Source organism: Notolepis coatsorum (assembly GCF_963971535.1).
Source record: "Notolepis coatsorum genome assembly, chromosome: 16".
In the NCBI taxonomy this organism is placed as follows: Eukaryota; Metazoa; Chordata; class Actinopteri; order Aulopiformes; family Paralepididae; genus Notolepis; species Notolepis coatsorum.
In genome coordinates this window covers 91,976,716-91,995,248 of record NC_140180.1, presented here as the reverse complement: position 1 = coordinate 91,995,248, position 18,533 = coordinate 91,976,716, and the positions used below count along the sequence as shown (strand labels likewise).

The window sequence follows — 18,533 nt, the reverse complement described above, 5'->3', positions numbered from 1 at the left end:
GGGATTAGGATTAATCTAGTGACTGTGTGACTTGCTCTTGTGAGGATCAAATCCCTTGTGCTATGAACTTCAGATACAGGATGGAGGTATAGGGAGAATATCAACTATTGTTGGACCAAAAAAAGCCTTTCATCTTTCTATCTCTTGTCTGTTATCTCTCTATCCTCTAATCTAATCGTCCCTGTGTCTCTTCTGTTTAGGTTTTATGGCAAGAACTCGTCCTACGTGCACGGAGGTCTGGACAACAACGGCAAGCCGGTGGAGGCGGTGTACGGACAGTCTGTAAGTGGTTCAATATTATCAAACCCTGAGTAGAAGCCCGTTCTGCACGGATGGCATTTAGGAGCACTGTGGATTTATTGGCCTATTATCTTTCTTCAGGTTATTTCTGGCTACTTACGATGCCCATTTCTACTGGATGTTTCTGTGTGCGTCGTTTCAGACATCTTTACTTTTCTCTGACTACTTACCTATTTTGTTTTATTTCTTAATTCACGGCACTATCTCCTACATAACAACACAATATTTGCAAAGAGGAATACACCACACGTATGGTTGGTCCTCAAATGAAGGCCGTTGGCCGGTGACATTTTCAAGTAAAAACATTTGAGGTTTTCAGTTTCTCATCAAATGTCTCTTTGCACTCCTGTTTTCTGGAAATGTGGTTTTCTTGATAAGAACTTGATGCTATTGTGCTCTGTGGTATTCTAGAACAGTCGATGAAAGTTTCTTAAGCTTGTTCGGTTCTGGTAACCCAAATTCAACGAATTAACACTCAACCAGGGTCCCAAGTCTGTGAGACTTAACAATTGTCTTCTGTGAGGCTATTCATCTACTAGTTTCTAGTAGTTACTAGTGATTGTTCTGTGATATAGAGCAGGGCTGCCCAAAGTAGGGATCCTGGCCACAACACTATTATATTTGGTCTATTTATATGTAAAATACTAAATAAGTGATGTCTCAGTTTATTAAACCCCTTTCATTCTCTTATCCTCTAGAAATGCTTGTTTTAGAAGTCCAAACTTTTCCATAACATTCTGTCCAAACTCCATTCCATGAGATCCATTGCACTGGATTCGGTAACATTCTAGAACACCGTTTCTCTCTTCTCTCTCTCTCGTCCGTCCCAGGAGATCCATAAGAAAGTGATGGCCCTGAGCTTCCGCGACTGCCACACCAAGATCCGCCACGTGGACGCCCACGCCACCCTGAACGAGGGCGTGGTGGTACAGGTGATGGGCGAGCTGTCCAACAACATGCAGCCCATGAGGAAGTTCATGCAGACCTTCGTGCTGGCACCCGAGGTGGGCGCTCACCGCTGACTTTAGGGAGAATTAATAGCTTGTGAAATGTTGAATAGGTTACGTTTTGAAACGGTCCAGTTTTTGTAAATGTTGACAATGCTCCCGTTGAGATCAGGCTTGCTTGTAGGGCTTGTCGATATACAGAATATTAAGGTATACCGGCGTGATTCCAAAGGTATGGATTTTTACTATACCATCGTCAACTATGTATGTATAGTCGAATAGCATAATGATGCATGTATTTTTTTTTTGTCAATCTAAAAATAGTTTCTTGCAGCAGTATTATAAAGATTTTGGGATAAACCTTGGGTTCAAATATACACTTTTGAATGAAAAAGAGCCATGGCAATTATATTACAAAGAATATGTCAAATCACTGTCATTTGCACTGGAAAAATATCAACTATTTATTGTTATACCGTCGAAAATAAGATAATGTGATATATTTTGACCATATTGCCCTAGTTGAATGCAGTCATGCCAGTTTATTATTCCAGTCAAGTGATTAAACTGATGAGGAAAGCGACTGAATGTATTGTTTCAATGAAGTGATTAAATTGATGAGGAAAGAGACAAAATTTCATTCTGTTGTGGCTGAATGTATGGTGAGGCCTTATCCACACTTACGCTATAATACATATTCGGGAACACTTTTCAGTCCCGGAGGTGGTCAAATCCACACTCGTATGGTTTGCAAATGTTCTACCTAATTTTGGAAATGACAAAAGCATTTTCAAAGTGATATCCTCTCCATACTTTAGCGAGCCGGCGTTCCATCAACACCATCTCAAGCCCCGTCCTCTTTTCTTGATCCTCCAATCGCAACAATTTCTTCTGATTGATTTGTCAAAGTACTCACATTAGTCCTCCTACAAAGGCGCACTTGCATTGGTCTGCTTGCCTGTGCGTAAGAACTGGAGGTACACTGAACTGAATGTTTTATTTTCTGTCTGCATTTGCAGCGGAACCCTCATCATTCAGACATTGTTATGGCGGATTATTCAGTACTTTGAGGTGTCTTTTTACTGATGTTCTCTAGAGATTAAATTAAATACAATATTTGGCGGCTACGTGGCGTAGTGGGCAAGGCGCTCGCCATGAAATCTGGAGACGCTGGGCTCGCCTGTTCGAGCCCAGCGCTCCACATTTGCTTTCAGTTTAGCTGGTCGTCCGTACTAATACACATTGGCCGTATTAGGGGGTGGGAAACTGATGGGTGGGGATCGGGCGTTGTGGACAGCGACTCCTACAGGTCGGTTGGTGCACCTGCGCAGTAGAATCAGGAAGTGTCGGGGGCAGCGTGAGCCTCCCACGCGTTATTCCTCGCCACTGAGAGATCGAGCTGCGCAGGTGAAAAGATGCAACTGTTGTTACCTCACGTACCGGAGGGGACTTGTGCTATGTATGACTTAGTCCACATTGCAGCCGGCTTGTGGGAGGCAAGAAACAGCGTTCGTGACAGGGGAGGGTTGAATTGGATGATACGAAATTGGGATGGGAGAAAATATAGAAAATGGGAGAAAAAGTGGATTAAAAAAAAAAAAAATTGTTGTTCAGATGAGCTCGCTGTTCCTAGGCTGGTTATCATTTGAAAATGTTCAAATACCGGTGTCGATACTGTTGTTACCTAGGATTCAATACCAACACAATACTTACTGAGTTATGTGCGTTGCATGTGCCGAGGGGGCCAGTCGGAGGCTTGGTTACATTTTGGATGATTTTGGACTTTAAATATGATGCAGCATTGTTTTGATACTCTATAGCAGCGTTTCTCAAACTACGGGTCGTGACCCAAAGTGGGGTCGTGGGTAGGTGGGTCGCGCATTGGCAAGTAAAACTTTTTAATTAAATTATTTTTTATGTTCTGGCAACATATTTTGGCAAAATATGCCTCGTTTTATTAATATGTATTGATAACATAGTGCTGTAATAAAGTGTGGGGTCACCAAAGAAAAATCCTAAATAAAATTGGGTCGTGGTATAAAAACGTTTGAGAACCCCTGCTCTATAGCATTGAAGCAATGCAATCGATACCATTATTTATACATGTTTTTGTGCGTGAGATTATGTGCAAAAAAAAAACGCCACGATCATTACAATCCCACTTTACCACATATTAAAGGGGCATTTCACAGAAAAACAAGGCCATCATAACCGGCCCTGAGAGGAACATGTTGAAGGTTTGTGTAACCTATTTGACCAAACCAGTTCAAGATCAGACCTGCTTCAGGTGTGAGCCACATCATTACGAAGACGACGGCCAAATCTGTCACAGTATTTACAAACTACATTGACATCTTATTCCATAGTCCCATCAGTTAAATTTATTATATTATCCATCTACACAATTGCCCAATTAGCAAACTGCATGCTTTAAAAAATTATTACCGGTATGTAGCATGACTTAAAAGTAGTGTTAGTAGGAATTTTGCAGACTGCGTTAGCAGCAAGTTCACCATTATAAGCAGCTGCATTTCATTGGCTCCACCCAACAAAAAAAGAGTTATAAAGTAATCGCATCAAGAAGAATAAAAATATTAGGGGTGGGAATCGCCAGAGACCTCACGATACCATACTATCGCGATACTTGCGTCACAATACGATAGTATCGCGATACGCTGAGTATTGTGAATTTCTTTTATATTTTTTTCCCTTTTTTAACTGCAAAGTAAAACTGTCAACATGTTTTATCTAATCAAATAAAGTTCAGTCTGTTCATCTCACTTCAATCATTTTTATTGCAGAACATGGTATTTTCTCAAGCAGACAGATGTAAACACTGTAATCTGTGTTGCATGTACCTGACAAACTGAACTGTTGTATTAGTCATATTCCAACTTAACTGAATGCACATGTGTGTGTGGACTACTGTACTATTACAGGTATTGAAATGAACAATGCAACTTTCTTATACAAAAAAAATCGTTTATATTTTTTATGAATAATTAAATATCGATACTTGGCGTCCCTGTATCGATACAGTATCGCCACGCAGAGTATCGCGATACTACTACGTATCGATTCCCCCCCCCCCCCCCCCCCACCCCTACAAAATATGAGATGCCCTTTCTCTGACGAGTTCCACTCTTGGTCTGTGTTGGACAGAGGTTGACCTTTCAAGGAACACAACAGTGATGAATGTTTTCGGAAACATTTCTTTCTTGCACCACGTGATGAATGCTCTTTTCTTTCTTGTGTATTTTTCAGTCTCTCTGGGTACTTAATATCATTCAGACATTCGGGTTAGTTGGACATTGCGAGTTGAGGTTTAAAAATTTAGAAACACAAAACACGAGGAGCGATGAATGCTCTCTCCCCTGTGTCTTTAAAGTGTGCATGCAATCGTTTTCTATTTATTAAAAAAAAAAAGAAAAAAACACCTTAGGTCGTTTTGTGGACTTTTCTGTATGACTTGGTGTGAATGTTATTAGTATTTCTTCTTTGTGATTGTCCCTCTGTGTTCCTCGCAGGGCACCGTAGCGAACAAGTTCTATGTGCACAACGACGTGTTCCGCTACCAGGACGAGGTGTTCGGAGACTCGGACTCAGAGCCCCCAGAAGGTGAGCTCTGCCCCTCCCACCACGAGCCCCGTTCACCTTCTCTGCTCTGTAGACTGTGCATGTTCTTTTGACATTCAATGTAGCACACTATCTGCCCTGGCATGGGCAGTATGTTGGCTGATCCAATAGAATAGGAAGTATGATTCATAATGAAACTTTGACACTCAGAATGTTTCAGAAATCATTTCTTGGAATATTTTTACTTTTGTCATCAACACTTTGTCAACACTTTGACCTATCTCAACGTTAGGTCAAAGTTGACTCTTTTCTTGATTCTCCAATCGCAACCATTTCTTCTGATTTGTCAAAGTACTCACATTAGTCCTCCTACAAAGGCGCACTTGCATTGGTCTGCTTGCTTGTGCGTAAGAAATGGAGGTACACTGAACTGAATGTTGTTGTTTATTTTCTGGCTGCATTTGCAGCGGAACCCTCATCATTCAGACATTGTTACGACGATTATTCAGTACTTTGAGGTGTCTTTTTACCGATGTTCTCTAGAGACTAAATTAAATACAGTATTTTTTGTTGTTCAGATGAGGTCGCTGTTCCTAGGCTGGTTATCATTTGAAAATGTTCAAATACCCGTGTCGATACTGTTACCTAGGATTCAATACCAACACCATACCTTTTTCCGCCTTACTGAGTTATGTGCTGAGTGAGCAAGGTGTTAGTTGGACAATTCCTAAGCTAACCGGCACTGTCTACTTCCATTCATTGTGCTAAGCTAGGCTAACGTGCAGCCAACTCGTTATGAAGCTGAGGTTTCCCTCACTTACAGCAACAACAAGTTTACAATCGACAGAAAAGACTAATGAATAAACACAATCAAAATGAAAAATAATTCTGTTAACGGTCACAAGTTGACACACTGTGATCGGAAATCATTCTCTTAAATTCTGTAAACGTTGGAAGAACTTCCAACTTTAGAGCGAGTTGAAGGTCATTCCAAGTGTTGGGTGATCAGATCAATAGAAAAGGCTGATCTTCCAAGTTCAGAGCTCATGATGGAGGGACCCTAAGAACCAGACACTAGAACGAGTCGAATACGTACCAAAATTCCATTCTAACAACATTGAAATATTAGGGGCTAACTTACCAATAAGAGCTTTAAAGATAAACAAATACCAATGATCGTTGCGATTGTCTGAAAAGAGAAGGCCAACCTACCTTTTATAAAGGACACAATGGTGAATATCATATCTGTCCCGACTCCCCAGTGATCAATCTGAGAGCAGAGTTATAGAGCGGGTCCATGGTACCTCATGGAGGTAGGTATGCGATGCAGGGGCGCGGTTTCCTAATGTCGGCCATGTTTTTGTGTTATGCGCAGAGTCCGAGGACGAGGTGGAGGAGATGGAGGAGCGAGTGCCGTCCCCCGAGGTGGTCCAGGAGGAGTCTGCGGCCTTCTACGAACAGACACCCTGGTAGGAACACAACACACAGACACCCTGGTAGGGACACAACACATAGACACCCTGGTAGGAACACACTACACTTTTTTCTTGATCCTCCAATCGCAACCGTTTCTTCTCATTGATTTGTCAAAGTACTCGCATTAGTCCTCCTACAAAGGCGCACTTGCATTGGTCTGCTTGCCTGTGCGTAAGAACTGGAGGTAAATTGAACTGAATGTTGTTGTTTGTTTTTCTGGCTGCATTTGCAGTGGAACCCTCATCATTCAGACATTGTTACGACGATTATTCAGTACTTTGAGGTGTCTTTTTACTGATGTTGTTCTCTAGAGACTAAATTAAATACAGTATTTTTTGTTGTTCAGATTAGCTTGCTGTTCTTAGGCTGGTTATCATTTGAAAATGTTCAAATACCGGTGTCAATACCGTTACCTAGGATTCAATACCAACTCGCCTTACTGAGTTAAGTTCAGGACAACAATACAGAAGGTTGACTTTCACTGCCACACGACAAAGGGTTAACCCTTTCACGACCACACCACAGCCTCATCAACATCTCTCCATATCCGTTCCAGTTCAGAGCCGGTGGCTCCAGAGGAAGAGGAGGAGGAGGAAGAGGAGGAGGAAGTGTCGCCGTTGACCCCTGAACCCGAGCCGGAGTCTGAGAAGGAGGCGGAGCCTCCCGTGGTGGAGCTGAAACAGGAAGCTCTGCTGGAAACGCAACCAGAAACACAGACCTCCGAGGAGCCGAGCGAGAAGAGCCCCACGCCCGTCCCCGCCGCCGCAGAGACCACCCCCGCCTCAGAGCCCGCCCCCGCGGCCCCCGCCGCGCCAGAGGAGAACAGGGTAGGCTTTACTGTAGGGATGGCCAGGGGGACTGTTTTAGATTGTCACTGGTTAGTGGTTAGCATCCTGCTGTGATATGCCTCCACAAGGAGATAATGATATTCTTACACTTGATTTCTATTCATAGCTGTTGCCACAGCTGCTCTGCAGAGAGCCAAGCCATAGTGCCTTTAGGTACACGGTGGATATCCCAACATGTCAGCAACCAGCCTTTAAATAAAGCGCTCCTCTCTGGTGAGTGCTAGAGTTAAAATGATCATCTCTGGTGAGTGCTAGAGTTAAAATGATCATCTCTGGTAAACACTAGAGTTAAAATGATCATCTCTGGTGAGTGCTAGATTTAAAATGATCATCTCTGGTAAACACTAGATTTAAAATGATCTCTGGTGAGTGCTAGAGTTAAAATGATCATCCCTGGTAAACACTAGAGTTAAAATGATCATCTCTGGTAAACACTAGAGTTAAAATGATCATCTCTGGTAAACACTAGAGTTAAAATGATCATCTCTGGTAAACACTAGAGTTAAAATTATCATCTCTGGTAAACACCTGGTAAACACTAGAGTTAAAATGATCATCTCTGGTAAACACTAGATTTAAAATGATCATCTCTGGTGAGTGCTAGAGTTAAAATGATCATCTCTGGTGAGTGCTAGAGTTAAAACGATCATCTCTGGTGAGTGCTAGAGTTAAATGATCATCTCTGGTAAACACTAGAGTTAAAATGATCATCTCTGGTAAACACTAGAGTTAAAATGATCATCTCTGGTAAACACCTGGTAAACACTAGAGTTAAAAGGATCATCTCTGGTCACAGCACTAGAGTTAAAATGATCATCTCTGGTAAACACTAGAGTTAAAATGATCATCTCTGGTAAACACTAGAGTTAAAATGATCATCTCTGGTAAACTAGAGTTAAAATTATCATCTCTGGTAAACTAGAGTTAAAATGATCATCTCTGGTAAACACTAGATTTAAAATGATCATCTCTGGTAAACACTAGATTTAAAATGATCATCTCTGGTAAACACTAGATTTAAAATTATCATCTCTGGTAAACACTAGATTTAAAATTATCATCTCTGGTAAACACTAGATTTAAAATGATCATCTCTGGTCACAGCACTAGAGTTAAAATGATCATCTCTGGTCACAGCACTAGAGTTAAAATGATCATCTCTGGTCACAGCACTAGAGTTAAAATGATCATCTCTGGTCACAGCACTAGATTTAAAATGATCATCTCTGGTAAACACTAGAGTTAAAATGATCATCTCTGGTAAACACTAGAGTTAAAATGATCATCTCTGGTAAACACCTGGTAAACACTAGAGTTAAAATGATCATCTCTGGTAAACACTAGAGTTAAAATGATCATCTCTGGTAAACACTAGAGTTAAAATGATCATCTCTGGTAAACTAGAGTTAAAATGATCATCTCTGGTAAACTAGAGTTAAAATGATCATCTCTGGTAAACACTAGATTTAAAATGATCATCTCTGGTAAACACTAGATTTAAAATTATCATCTCTGGTAAACACTAGATTTAAAATTATCATCTCTGGTAAACACTAGATTTAAAATGATCATCTCTGGTCACAGCACTAGAGTTAAAATTATCATCTCTGGTCACAGCACTAGAGTTCAAATTATCATCTCTGGTCACAGCACTAGAGTTAAAATTATCATCTCTGGTCACAGCACTAGAGTTAAAATGATCATCTCTGGTAAGGACTAGAGTTAAAATTATCATCTCTGGTAAACTAGAGTTAAAACGATGAGCACCAGATTGAAAAGGGGTCCTTCTGTATTGAATGTGTAAACTCATATTTTACAGATTTACAATCAAGTTATTGTATAATCGATAAAAGACCATTAGTGGACTAAGAACTTCTAGGATAGCCCTACGCAGAATTATTTAGTTGATCCACAATCTCTCCCAGCCCTTCTTACACAGAAAACACACACAATGTGAATATGAAACTTTAGAAAATGTGTTCCGTTGCATAGAAACAAAAGCTACAATAGATGATTCTCTCTCTCCATCTCTCCTAATTCTTTCCCCCCCCCACACTCTTTCTTTATCTCTCGTCTCCTCCAGCCATTCTCCTGGGCGTCGGTCACCAGTAAAAACCTCCCTCCCAGTGGGGCCGTCCCTGTGTCAGGGATCTCCCCTCACGTCATCAAAGTAGCGCCGTCGGCACCGGTAAGTCTGCTACAGCTTATAAGACTCAGTAGCTTCAGGTCTGCTACAGCCTATAAGACACATAGTAGCTTCAGGTCTGTTACAGCTTATAAGACACATAGTAGCTTCAGGTCTGCTACAGCTTATAAGACACATAGCACCTTCAGGTCTGCTACAGCTTATAAGACACATAGTAGCTTCAGGTCTGTTACAGCTTATAAGACACATAGTAGCTTCAGGTCTGCTACAGCTTATAAGACTCATAGCAGCTTCAGGTCTGCTACAGCTTATAAGACTCATAGCAGCTTCAGGTCTGTTACAGCTTATAAGACACATAGTAGCTTCAGGTCTGTTACAGCTTATAAGACACATAGCAGCTTCAGGTCTGTTACAGCTTATAAGACACATAACAGCTTCAGGTCTGTTACATCTTATAAGACACATAACAGCTTCAGGTCTGCTACAGCTTATAAGACTCATAGCAGCTTCAGGTCTGTTACAGCTTATAAGACTCAGTAGCTTCAGGTCTGTTACAGCTTATAAGACACATAGTAGCTTCAGGTCTGTTACAGCTTATAAGACACATAGTAGCTTCAGGTCTGCTACAGCTTATAAGACACATAGTAGCTTCAGGTCTGTTACAGCTTATAAGACACATAGTAGCTTCAGGTCTGTTACAGCTTATAAGACACATAGCGGCTTCAGGTCTGTTTACAGCTTATAAGACACATAGTAGCTTCAGGTCTGTTACAGCTTATAAGACACATAACAGCTTCAGGTCTGCTACAGCTTATAAGACTCATAGCAGCTTCAGGTCTGCTACAGTTTATAAGACTCAGTAGCTTCAGGTCTGTTACAGCTTATAAGACACATAGTAGCTTCAGGTCTGTTACAGCTTATAAGACACATAGTAGCTTCAGGTCTGTTACAGTTTATAAGACACATAGCACCTTCAGGTCTGTTACATCTTATAAGACTCATAGCACCTTCAGGTCTGTTACAGCTTATTAGACACATAGTAGCTTCAGGTCTGTTACAGCTTATAAGACACATAGTAGCTTCAGGTCTGTTACATCTTATAAGACTCATAGCACCTTCAGGTCTGTTACAGCTTATAAGACGCATAGCAGCTTCAGGTCTGTTACAGCTTATAAGACACATAGCAGCTTCAGGTCTGTTACAGCTTATAAGACACATAGTAGCTTCAGGTCTGCTACAGCTTATAAGACTCATAGTAGCTTCAGGTCTGTTACAGCTTATAAGACACATAGTAGTAGCTTCAGGTCTGTTACATCTTATAAGACGCATAGTAGCAGCTTCAGGTCTGTTACATCTTATAAGACGCATTGTAGCAGCTTCAGGTCTGTTACAGCTTATAAGACTCATAACAGCTTCAGGTCTGCTACAGTTTATAAGACTCAGTAGCTTCAGGTCTGTTACAGCTTATAAGACACATAGTAGCTTCAGGTCTGTTACAGCTTATAAGACTCATAGTAGCTTCAGGTCTGTTACAGCTTATAAGACGCATAGTAGCTCCAGGTCTGTTATAGCTTATAAGACACATAGCAGCTTCAGGTCTGCTACAGCTTATAAGACTCATAGCAGCTTCAGGTCTGCTACAGCTTATAAGACTCATAGCAGCTTCAGGTCTGCTACAGCTTATAAGACACATAGCAGCTTCAGGTCTGCTACAGCTTATAAGACTCACAGTAGCTTCAGGTCTGTTACAGCTTATAAGACACATAGTAGCTTCAGGTCTGTTACAGCTTATAAGACACATAGTAGCTTCAGGTCTGTTACAGTTTATAAGACACATAGCACCTTCAGGTCTGTTACATCTTATAAGACACATAGCACCTTCAGGTCTGTTACATCTTATAAGACTCACAGTAGCTTCAGGTCTGCTACAGCTTATAAGACTCACAGTAGCTTCAGGTCTGTTACAGCTTATAAGACACATAGTAGCTTCAGGTCTGTTACAGCTTATAAGACACATAGTAGCTTCAGGTCTGTTACAGTTTATAAGACTCATAGCAGCTTCAGGTCTGTTACAGCTTATAAGACTCACAGTAGCTTCAGGTCTGTTACAGCTTATAAGACACATAGTAGCTTCAGGTCTGTTACAGCTTATAAGACACATAGTAGCTTCAGGTCTGTTACAGTTTATAAGACACATAGCACCTTCAGGTCTGTTACATCTTATAAGACTCATAGCACCTTCAGGTCTGTTACAGCTTATAAGACACATAGTAGCTTCAGGTCTGTTACAGCTTATAAGACACATAGTAGCTTCAGGTCTGTTACAGCTTATAAGACACATATCAGCTTCAGGTCTGTTACAGCTTATAAGACACATAGCACCTTCAGGTCTGTTACAGTTTATAAGACACATAGCACCTTCAGGTCTGTTACAGCTTATAAGACACAGCACCTTCAGGTCTGCTACAGCTTATAAGACTCATAGTAGCTTCAGGTCTGTTACATCTTATAAGACTCATAGTAGCTTCAGGTCTGTTACAGTTTATAAGACCTTCAGGTCTGTTACAGCTTATAAGACACATAGTAGCTTCAGGTCTGTTACATCTTATAAGACTCATAGCACCTTCAGGTCTGTTACATCTTATAAGACTCATAGTAGCTTCAGGTCTGTTACAGCTTATAAGACTCATAGTAGCTTCAGGTCTGCTACAGCTTATAAGACACATAGCAGCTTCAGGTCTGCTACAGCTTATAAGACTCATAGCAGCTTCAGGTCTGTTACATCTTATAAGACTCATAGTAGCTTCAGGTCTGTTACAGTTTATAAGACTCATAGCAGCTTCAGGTCTGTTACAGCTTATAAGACACATAGTAGCTTCAGGTCTGCTACAGCTTATAAGACACATAGTAGCTTCGGGTCTGTTACAGTTTATAAGACTCATAGCACCTTCAGGTCTGTTACAGTTTATAAGACACATAGTAGCTTCAGGTCTGCTACAGCTTATAAGACGCATAGTAGCTTCAGGTCTGCTACAGCTTATAAGACACATAGTAGCTTCAGGTATGTTACATCTTATAAGACATAGTAGCTTCAGGTCTGTTACATCTTATAAGTCGCATAGTAGCTTCAGGTCTGTTACATCTTATAAGACTCATAGTAGCTTCAGGTCTGTTACAGCTTATAAGACACAGTAGTAGCTTCAGGTCTGTTACATCTTATAAGACGCATAGTAGCAGCTTCAGGTCTGTTACATCTTATAAGACGCATTGTAGCAGCTTCAGTTCTGTTACAGCTTATAAGAAGCATAGTAGCAGCTTCAGGTCTGTTACATCTTATAAGACGCATTGTAGCAGCTTCAGTTCTGTTACAGCTTATAAGACACAGCAGCTTCAGGTCTGTTACAGCTTATAAGACACATAGCACCTTCAGGTCTGTTACAGCTTATGACGCACGTTTTCTCAGATTTCTTTTGGACACCGCAGTCCTCTTCAGTACGTAGACGTTGGACTCTTGACTGGCTCTGGAAGAATGTGTTTTTATCTGGTGTCTAGGGAAGAAAAAGATTGATATTGTGCCAACCATTGTGTGTTTGTGGCCCAAAGATGAAAGGATTGCCTGTAAATTGCACTTATCCTGCATGCATACAGTCACACACACACACACACATACTGCTGGCGACACCAGTTTGATGAAGTCATTACATTTTCTTCTCTTTTTGCCTGGTCAGTCCTCAGAGCACAGACATATTGTGCACACAGAAAACTGCAATAATTACGCCAGACCCCCACCCCGCTAAACTTCAGCTAAGAGAGTGTGTTTACGTCGTGCCACGACCACATGTACAAACACGCCAAGGGAGATTGAGAACAGAGAACCGATGAATGTCATTCAGGCTCAACATGAAATCACATCATGAACATTACGCTCCTCGCTGGAAGTCATTTGCCAACTAGGAGATCAACCACAGCGTTTCCCCCTGTAGTCCTACATGGTGGTTTGTGTTGTATGCCGACGACTGTGTGCTCCCTGCCGCCGGCTGAAGATTTACATTCCATTAAAGTAATTTCCTCCAGCTTTGCCGTTGCATTTTAAGCGGCGCACCAGTGGAGCGCTCTGTTTTAAGTTGTGTTTGTGTCTTAACTGTGTATTGTAGCCCAGAGTGGAGGTGAAGGCTGAATCCCAGACCACCGCACAGAGAACACAGAGAGACCAGAGAGACCAGAGGCCAAGAGAACAGAGGCCTGGTGGACCACCGCCTGTACGAGGAGGACCCAGACCAGGTACACACACACACACACACACACACACACACCAGGTACAGCTCCTACATACCTGCTGTCCTCACTTAGTTCCTACATAAATCAACCGACCAAATAAAATTCCTTGTATGTGAAAACTACTTGGCAATAAAGACCTTTCTGATTGTGATACATGCAGTCCACACTCAGCTACTCCATACCCGCTTCAGTCTGGATGGTAACCAGTGTGTGTGTGTGTGTGTGTCTGCAGTGCGAGAGGGCGAGCAGGGGGAGCCTGAGGTGCGCAGGGTGGTCCGTTACCCCGACACCCACCAGCTGTTTGTAGGAAACGTGCCCCACGACGTGGACAAGGCGGAGCTCAAGGACTTCTTTGAACGTAAGTCACCTTCACTTCCCTTAATTCACCACAGCGCAGTCCTCCTGTACAGTGTGGTGCCGACCTCCCCATTCCTCTTGTGTCTCCACTTGCCACCGTGGCAGGTGAATTAAAACAATTGCAAAAATTTGCAATAGACGTGACCTAAAAATTTGTTTATAAACCTAACCCTTACCTTAACCCACACCTCGTCCCGTACTTTTACCCTTACTTTATCCGTCACCTTAACCCCCCCCCCCCCCCCAACTTTATCCCTTACCTTAACCCTCCCCTACACTATTTCTAGCTCTTTCTTTGGTGTTCTGATCTGCTTAAAACCGCTATGAATGATATTGCCAAAGAAATTGATGTTCATAAACCTGCCTGAAGTAGGTCACACCAAAGTGATTGCATGGTGCAAGCAAGTACCAGGGGCATTGGAGAGCATTCCTGCCTTTAAATCTGTTTTAATGCTAGCAAACAAATCACTAGATAACCTCACTCTTGCATAATTGCGCAAATGCGTGCAGTTAAGGAAATTACCCCCCCCCCCCCCCCCCCCCCCCCAGTGAATAGACGTGCGTACATAGAAATATATACAGACGTTTGATGTACCACAGGCATGACTGGGGATGTCGGCGCCGAATCACTGGTTTCTGATGACTTTGAATGTGGAGACCAACATGTGTGACGTGAGTGTGTGTCCCCCCCCCCCCCTCTGCAGAGTATGGTACGGTCCTGGAGCTGAGGATCAACAGTGGAGGGAAGCTACCAAACTTCGGCTTCGTGGTGTTTGACGACTCTGAGCCCGTGCAGAAGATCCTCAGCAACCGGGTGAGAAGAAATAACCCTTTCACTACCACACTACAGAAGGTTAACCCTTTACTATCACACTACAGCCGGTAGTGAAAGGGTTAACGCCACTAGCAAATAAATCCCTAGACGGCCGTACTCTTGTGCAAGACACTTAACCCATAATTGCTCCTGATGAGCAGGTTGTGGCACCTTGCATGCTCTGCCTCCGCTGCCGGTGAGTGAATGGATCAAATGTGAGGAACAAGCTGTAAAGCGCGTTGGATAAAGGAGATGTATAAAAGCGCCTTTTAACCATTTTATTTATCTTCCGTCCATCCTTCTCTCCTCCAGCCCATCAAGTTCCGCGGTGACGTGCGTCTGAACGTGGAGGAGAAGAAGACCCGCGAGGCCCGTGAGAGGCGGGACATCAGGCCCAGGGGCCCCGGCGGGCCCGGAGGTCCCAGAGAGAGGATAGGAGGCGGAGGCCCCCGGGGACCCCCCGCCCGCGGCGGCGGCGGTGGTGGTGGCAGAGGCGGCGAAGGCGGCGGCATGGCACAGAAGCCCAGCTTCGGCTCTGGACGGGGCAACGGGCCCAGCGAGGGCCGCTACTCGGGGCCACGGCAGTGAGGCGACGCTGGCTCTGGCTGGAGGCCCCTAGGAGCCCAAACCTGCGCTGAATCACTATCTGAAAATGCGTTCGGTTACTTTTATCTGGGGTAGATGATTATGTTTGTCTGGAACACTCTGGAACCATTACGCCTTGACCAAATAATTGACTTGAACGATATTTTGCACCTTAATGAGGTAGAAGGAAGCGGACGTCTGGGTTTAAAGGTCCTCCCGGCTGCGGTCGTGTTGTCTCCTCGTTCCTCCTCCATGTCCTGCGCTCCAGGAAACCTTTTAAAGGCGACTGCTTTTCTGGAGTCCAATGGTTTGGTTCAAAGTCCCGTTATTTTTATCTTTTTTTCTCGTTTGCTGCAGTGGGAACTTGTTCACGGTATTCTCACGATGTGTTGTAATACGGCGCAATGCCTACAGGTCATTGGCCACGGTTGTCATTTAATGATAATCGCCTGCTATTTGATTTGCAATCACCTGTTGTTTGCCGTCGAGACGTCTGCCGTGGAATACCGTGAAATAGGATCGACCCCAGAGAGAAAATAATCGGCCTAGCTCCCCCATCGCCCTCTTAGGTTCCAGTCGGGCTCAAGGATAACGATGCGATCGGTCAATATTGTGAGGTCTCCTGAGTCAGGAGGTGGTGTTGTCTCCAGCAGGGTTGGAACCCGGGGACAAGAGCAGGTGTTGTTAACACCACGGGCTATAAGGAACTAAGATATCGGGGGTAAATGTCCCTATCTACATTGACTCGAGATATTGCGAGTGCATCGTTTGCCTTGTGTTTTGAAATGGTTTCAGTTGTAATCTTGTATTCCAGACAAGTCTTAAAAAAACACCCCCCCCCCCCCAAAAAAAACTAGTATTAATAAAGTAATTGAAAGGGTTGGTAGTTGATCCAGGTTTTTGGTCCCAACGGCGCCTCCGACAGCATGGAGCCACGCCCGCTCCAGCTGATGTCACCAGCCAGTCTCCTCATTGTCTCCAAATCCCTCCTCCACCACCCCACTACCCTCTCCTCATTCGCTGCTTTTTGTTTCCTCTCCCAGGATTCTAGAATGTCACTCCTCTTCTCTCCCTTTCTCTCCCCCTCTTCTTCCTCTTCACCCACACACACATGTATGATCTGGCCTTTTTTTTCTTTTTCTTTTTTTCCTTCTCTCTTTTTGTCATTTGTTTTGTTTTTGTTTTTTCATGCTGAACTTGAATTTGTTTGTAAAGAAGAAACAAAACCTAAACACACGCTAACACGCACACATACACAAACGCATACATAAACACACACACACGCGCATAGAAAAGAAAAAAGGGTAAAAACTACTTGAATTGGGGCTTTAAAACCCACAGAGGTTAGGTTTTCGCGTTCTCTCTCCCTGTTTCTTAAAGGAACGTGTACTTTACTGCTTGGGCAATCCTGTGTATTGCTGCCACCGTTGTATCTGTCTCTTTTACCTCTTATCAGGTCAAGAAGCGAAACTCGTAGTGGTTTTTATTTGAACAATGTTGGCTTTATGGTGTGGAAATCATGGATGTGTTTGAATGGGTCCTAATGGAGCATGAAGCCCATGACGTTACAGATGCACTTCATCCTTATTCTCATGTGGAAAACAAACAAACAAACAAACTCACCCGCCGATGAGAGAACTAAATAAAAGACGTGATTTACTGTTTTAAGACGTTGCCTTGTGTTTTCTTGATGTTCATCGACTAGCATACAACTGAAGTTTATCTGTGAAAGGGAATCTGAAAGTTTTGTGGCTTGTTTGATAACAATTCTGTAAATGTACATGGCTAACTAGTTGGGACAATATATGGGAGTTAAAATATCTATATAAATTATAATATATAGGGTCTTACATTTTTATTTATGGAACCTTACATTTTAATATATGAGCTTAAATTATAATATTTGGTGGATAACTTTTATATATGGGACCTTACATTTTAATATATGCGACCTTACATTTTAATATATGGGAACCTTTTTCTGAATTTACATTTGAATATTTACATTTAGAAAAGATTTAACAAAGGCTGGGTGGCGCAGCGGAGATTGCGCTCGTCACCAATGCCAGAGACTCCGGGTGCATTGCCTCCGGCTTGGGCCTGCCGTCAGAGCCAGCGGCTGGAAGTCGATGGGTGGGGATTTGGATGTTGTGGACAGCGACTCCTACAGGTCGGTTGGGGGACGCCTGCACAGCAGAGACAGGAAGTAGCGGGGGTAGTGTGAGCCTCCCATGCGTTACACAGCTGGCAGGTGAACAGATGTGACAGGCTGCCTCGTGTACTGGAGGGGACACGTGATGCAAGGCTTATATCCTCCCTACAACCGACCAGTGGGGGGCATAGTCTAGAAACGTTCAAGACAGGGGAGGGGAGAATTGCAAACACGAAATTGGGATGGGAGAAAAATAGAAAATAAGAAAGTGGATTAAAAAAATAAAAGATATAACAAGCTTTTCTTTAACAACTTGCACGGAACACTATACCACTTATCTTTAATGAATGAAATGCATTTTTGGTTTCTTGGTTAAAAAAAGGCTGTTATATAACGTTAACATTTTTAATGAAAGATTGGTTGATTTTTATTTATCTCGAACCAACACATAGCTATTGCAACAAATTGATAAAAGCAAAAACAATATACATACATACATACATATATCTACATACGCACACAGAAACATACGTTTATACTCGAACACCCACACGTACAAATGAAAACATAGAATTTGGTTTGAGAAGGGGTAGAAAGAAGCAGTGCTTATAGATTAGATTTATAGAAAGCATTGACTTTCTTAAACGCAGCTTAAGAGATATGTAAGTGTTGATTCTTATCCTCCTTGCCCTGACATGGTACCCTACCCTGACACTTTATGAATCAGTGAATTTCATCATTGGTCTTCTTCGGCCACAGGGTGATTTGCAGTATGTCATGCCGGAGGCCTGTTACTGAGCAAACACTAGTGAACTAAACTGATCTCTCACTTCTACAGCTCCTCTAATCCACACTGCCAGCTGCCTTTCAGAGAACGTAGCCTTTGAGTCACTTAAAGATGTAGTCTGTAACGGTGCACTCTAGGCAGAAGAGCCACACTTCTACACTGCTCAAAAGAATAAAGGGAACACTTAAACAACACATCCTAGATCTCAATGAATTAAATATTCCAGTTGAAAATCTTTATTCATTACATAGTGGAACAAAATAACAT

At 42.6% G+C, this 18,533-nt stretch overlaps 1 protein-coding gene across 1 annotated transcript in view; it reads left to right on the top strand.

Annotated features, from left to right (window-relative positions):
* The window catches only part of g3bp1 (GTPase activating protein (SH3 domain) binding protein 1), a 29,720-nt gene extending 12,725 nt beyond the window's left edge, over window positions 1–16,995 (top strand). Inside the window, exons 3-12 of the mRNA XM_084331233.1 lie at window positions 201–282; window positions 1,131–1,304; window positions 4,775–4,865; window positions 6,199–6,292; window positions 6,856–7,126; window positions 9,231–9,335; window positions 13,448–13,574; window positions 13,804–13,929; window positions 14,633–14,742; window positions 15,055–16,995. Coding sequence (XP_084187359.1) covers window positions 201–282; window positions 1,131–1,304; window positions 4,775–4,865; window positions 6,199–6,292; window positions 6,856–7,126; window positions 9,231–9,335; window positions 13,448–13,574; window positions 13,804–13,929; window positions 14,633–14,742; window positions 15,055–15,330 — 1,456 coding nt within the window. The 3' untranslated portion in view covers window positions 15,331–16,995. The remainder of the gene's footprint in view (window positions 1–200; window positions 283–1,130; window positions 1,305–4,774; window positions 4,866–6,198; window positions 6,293–6,855; window positions 7,127–9,230; window positions 9,336–13,447; window positions 13,575–13,803; window positions 13,930–14,632; window positions 14,743–15,054) is intronic.
* The last annotated feature ends 1,538 nt before the right edge of the window (window positions 16,996–18,533 follow it).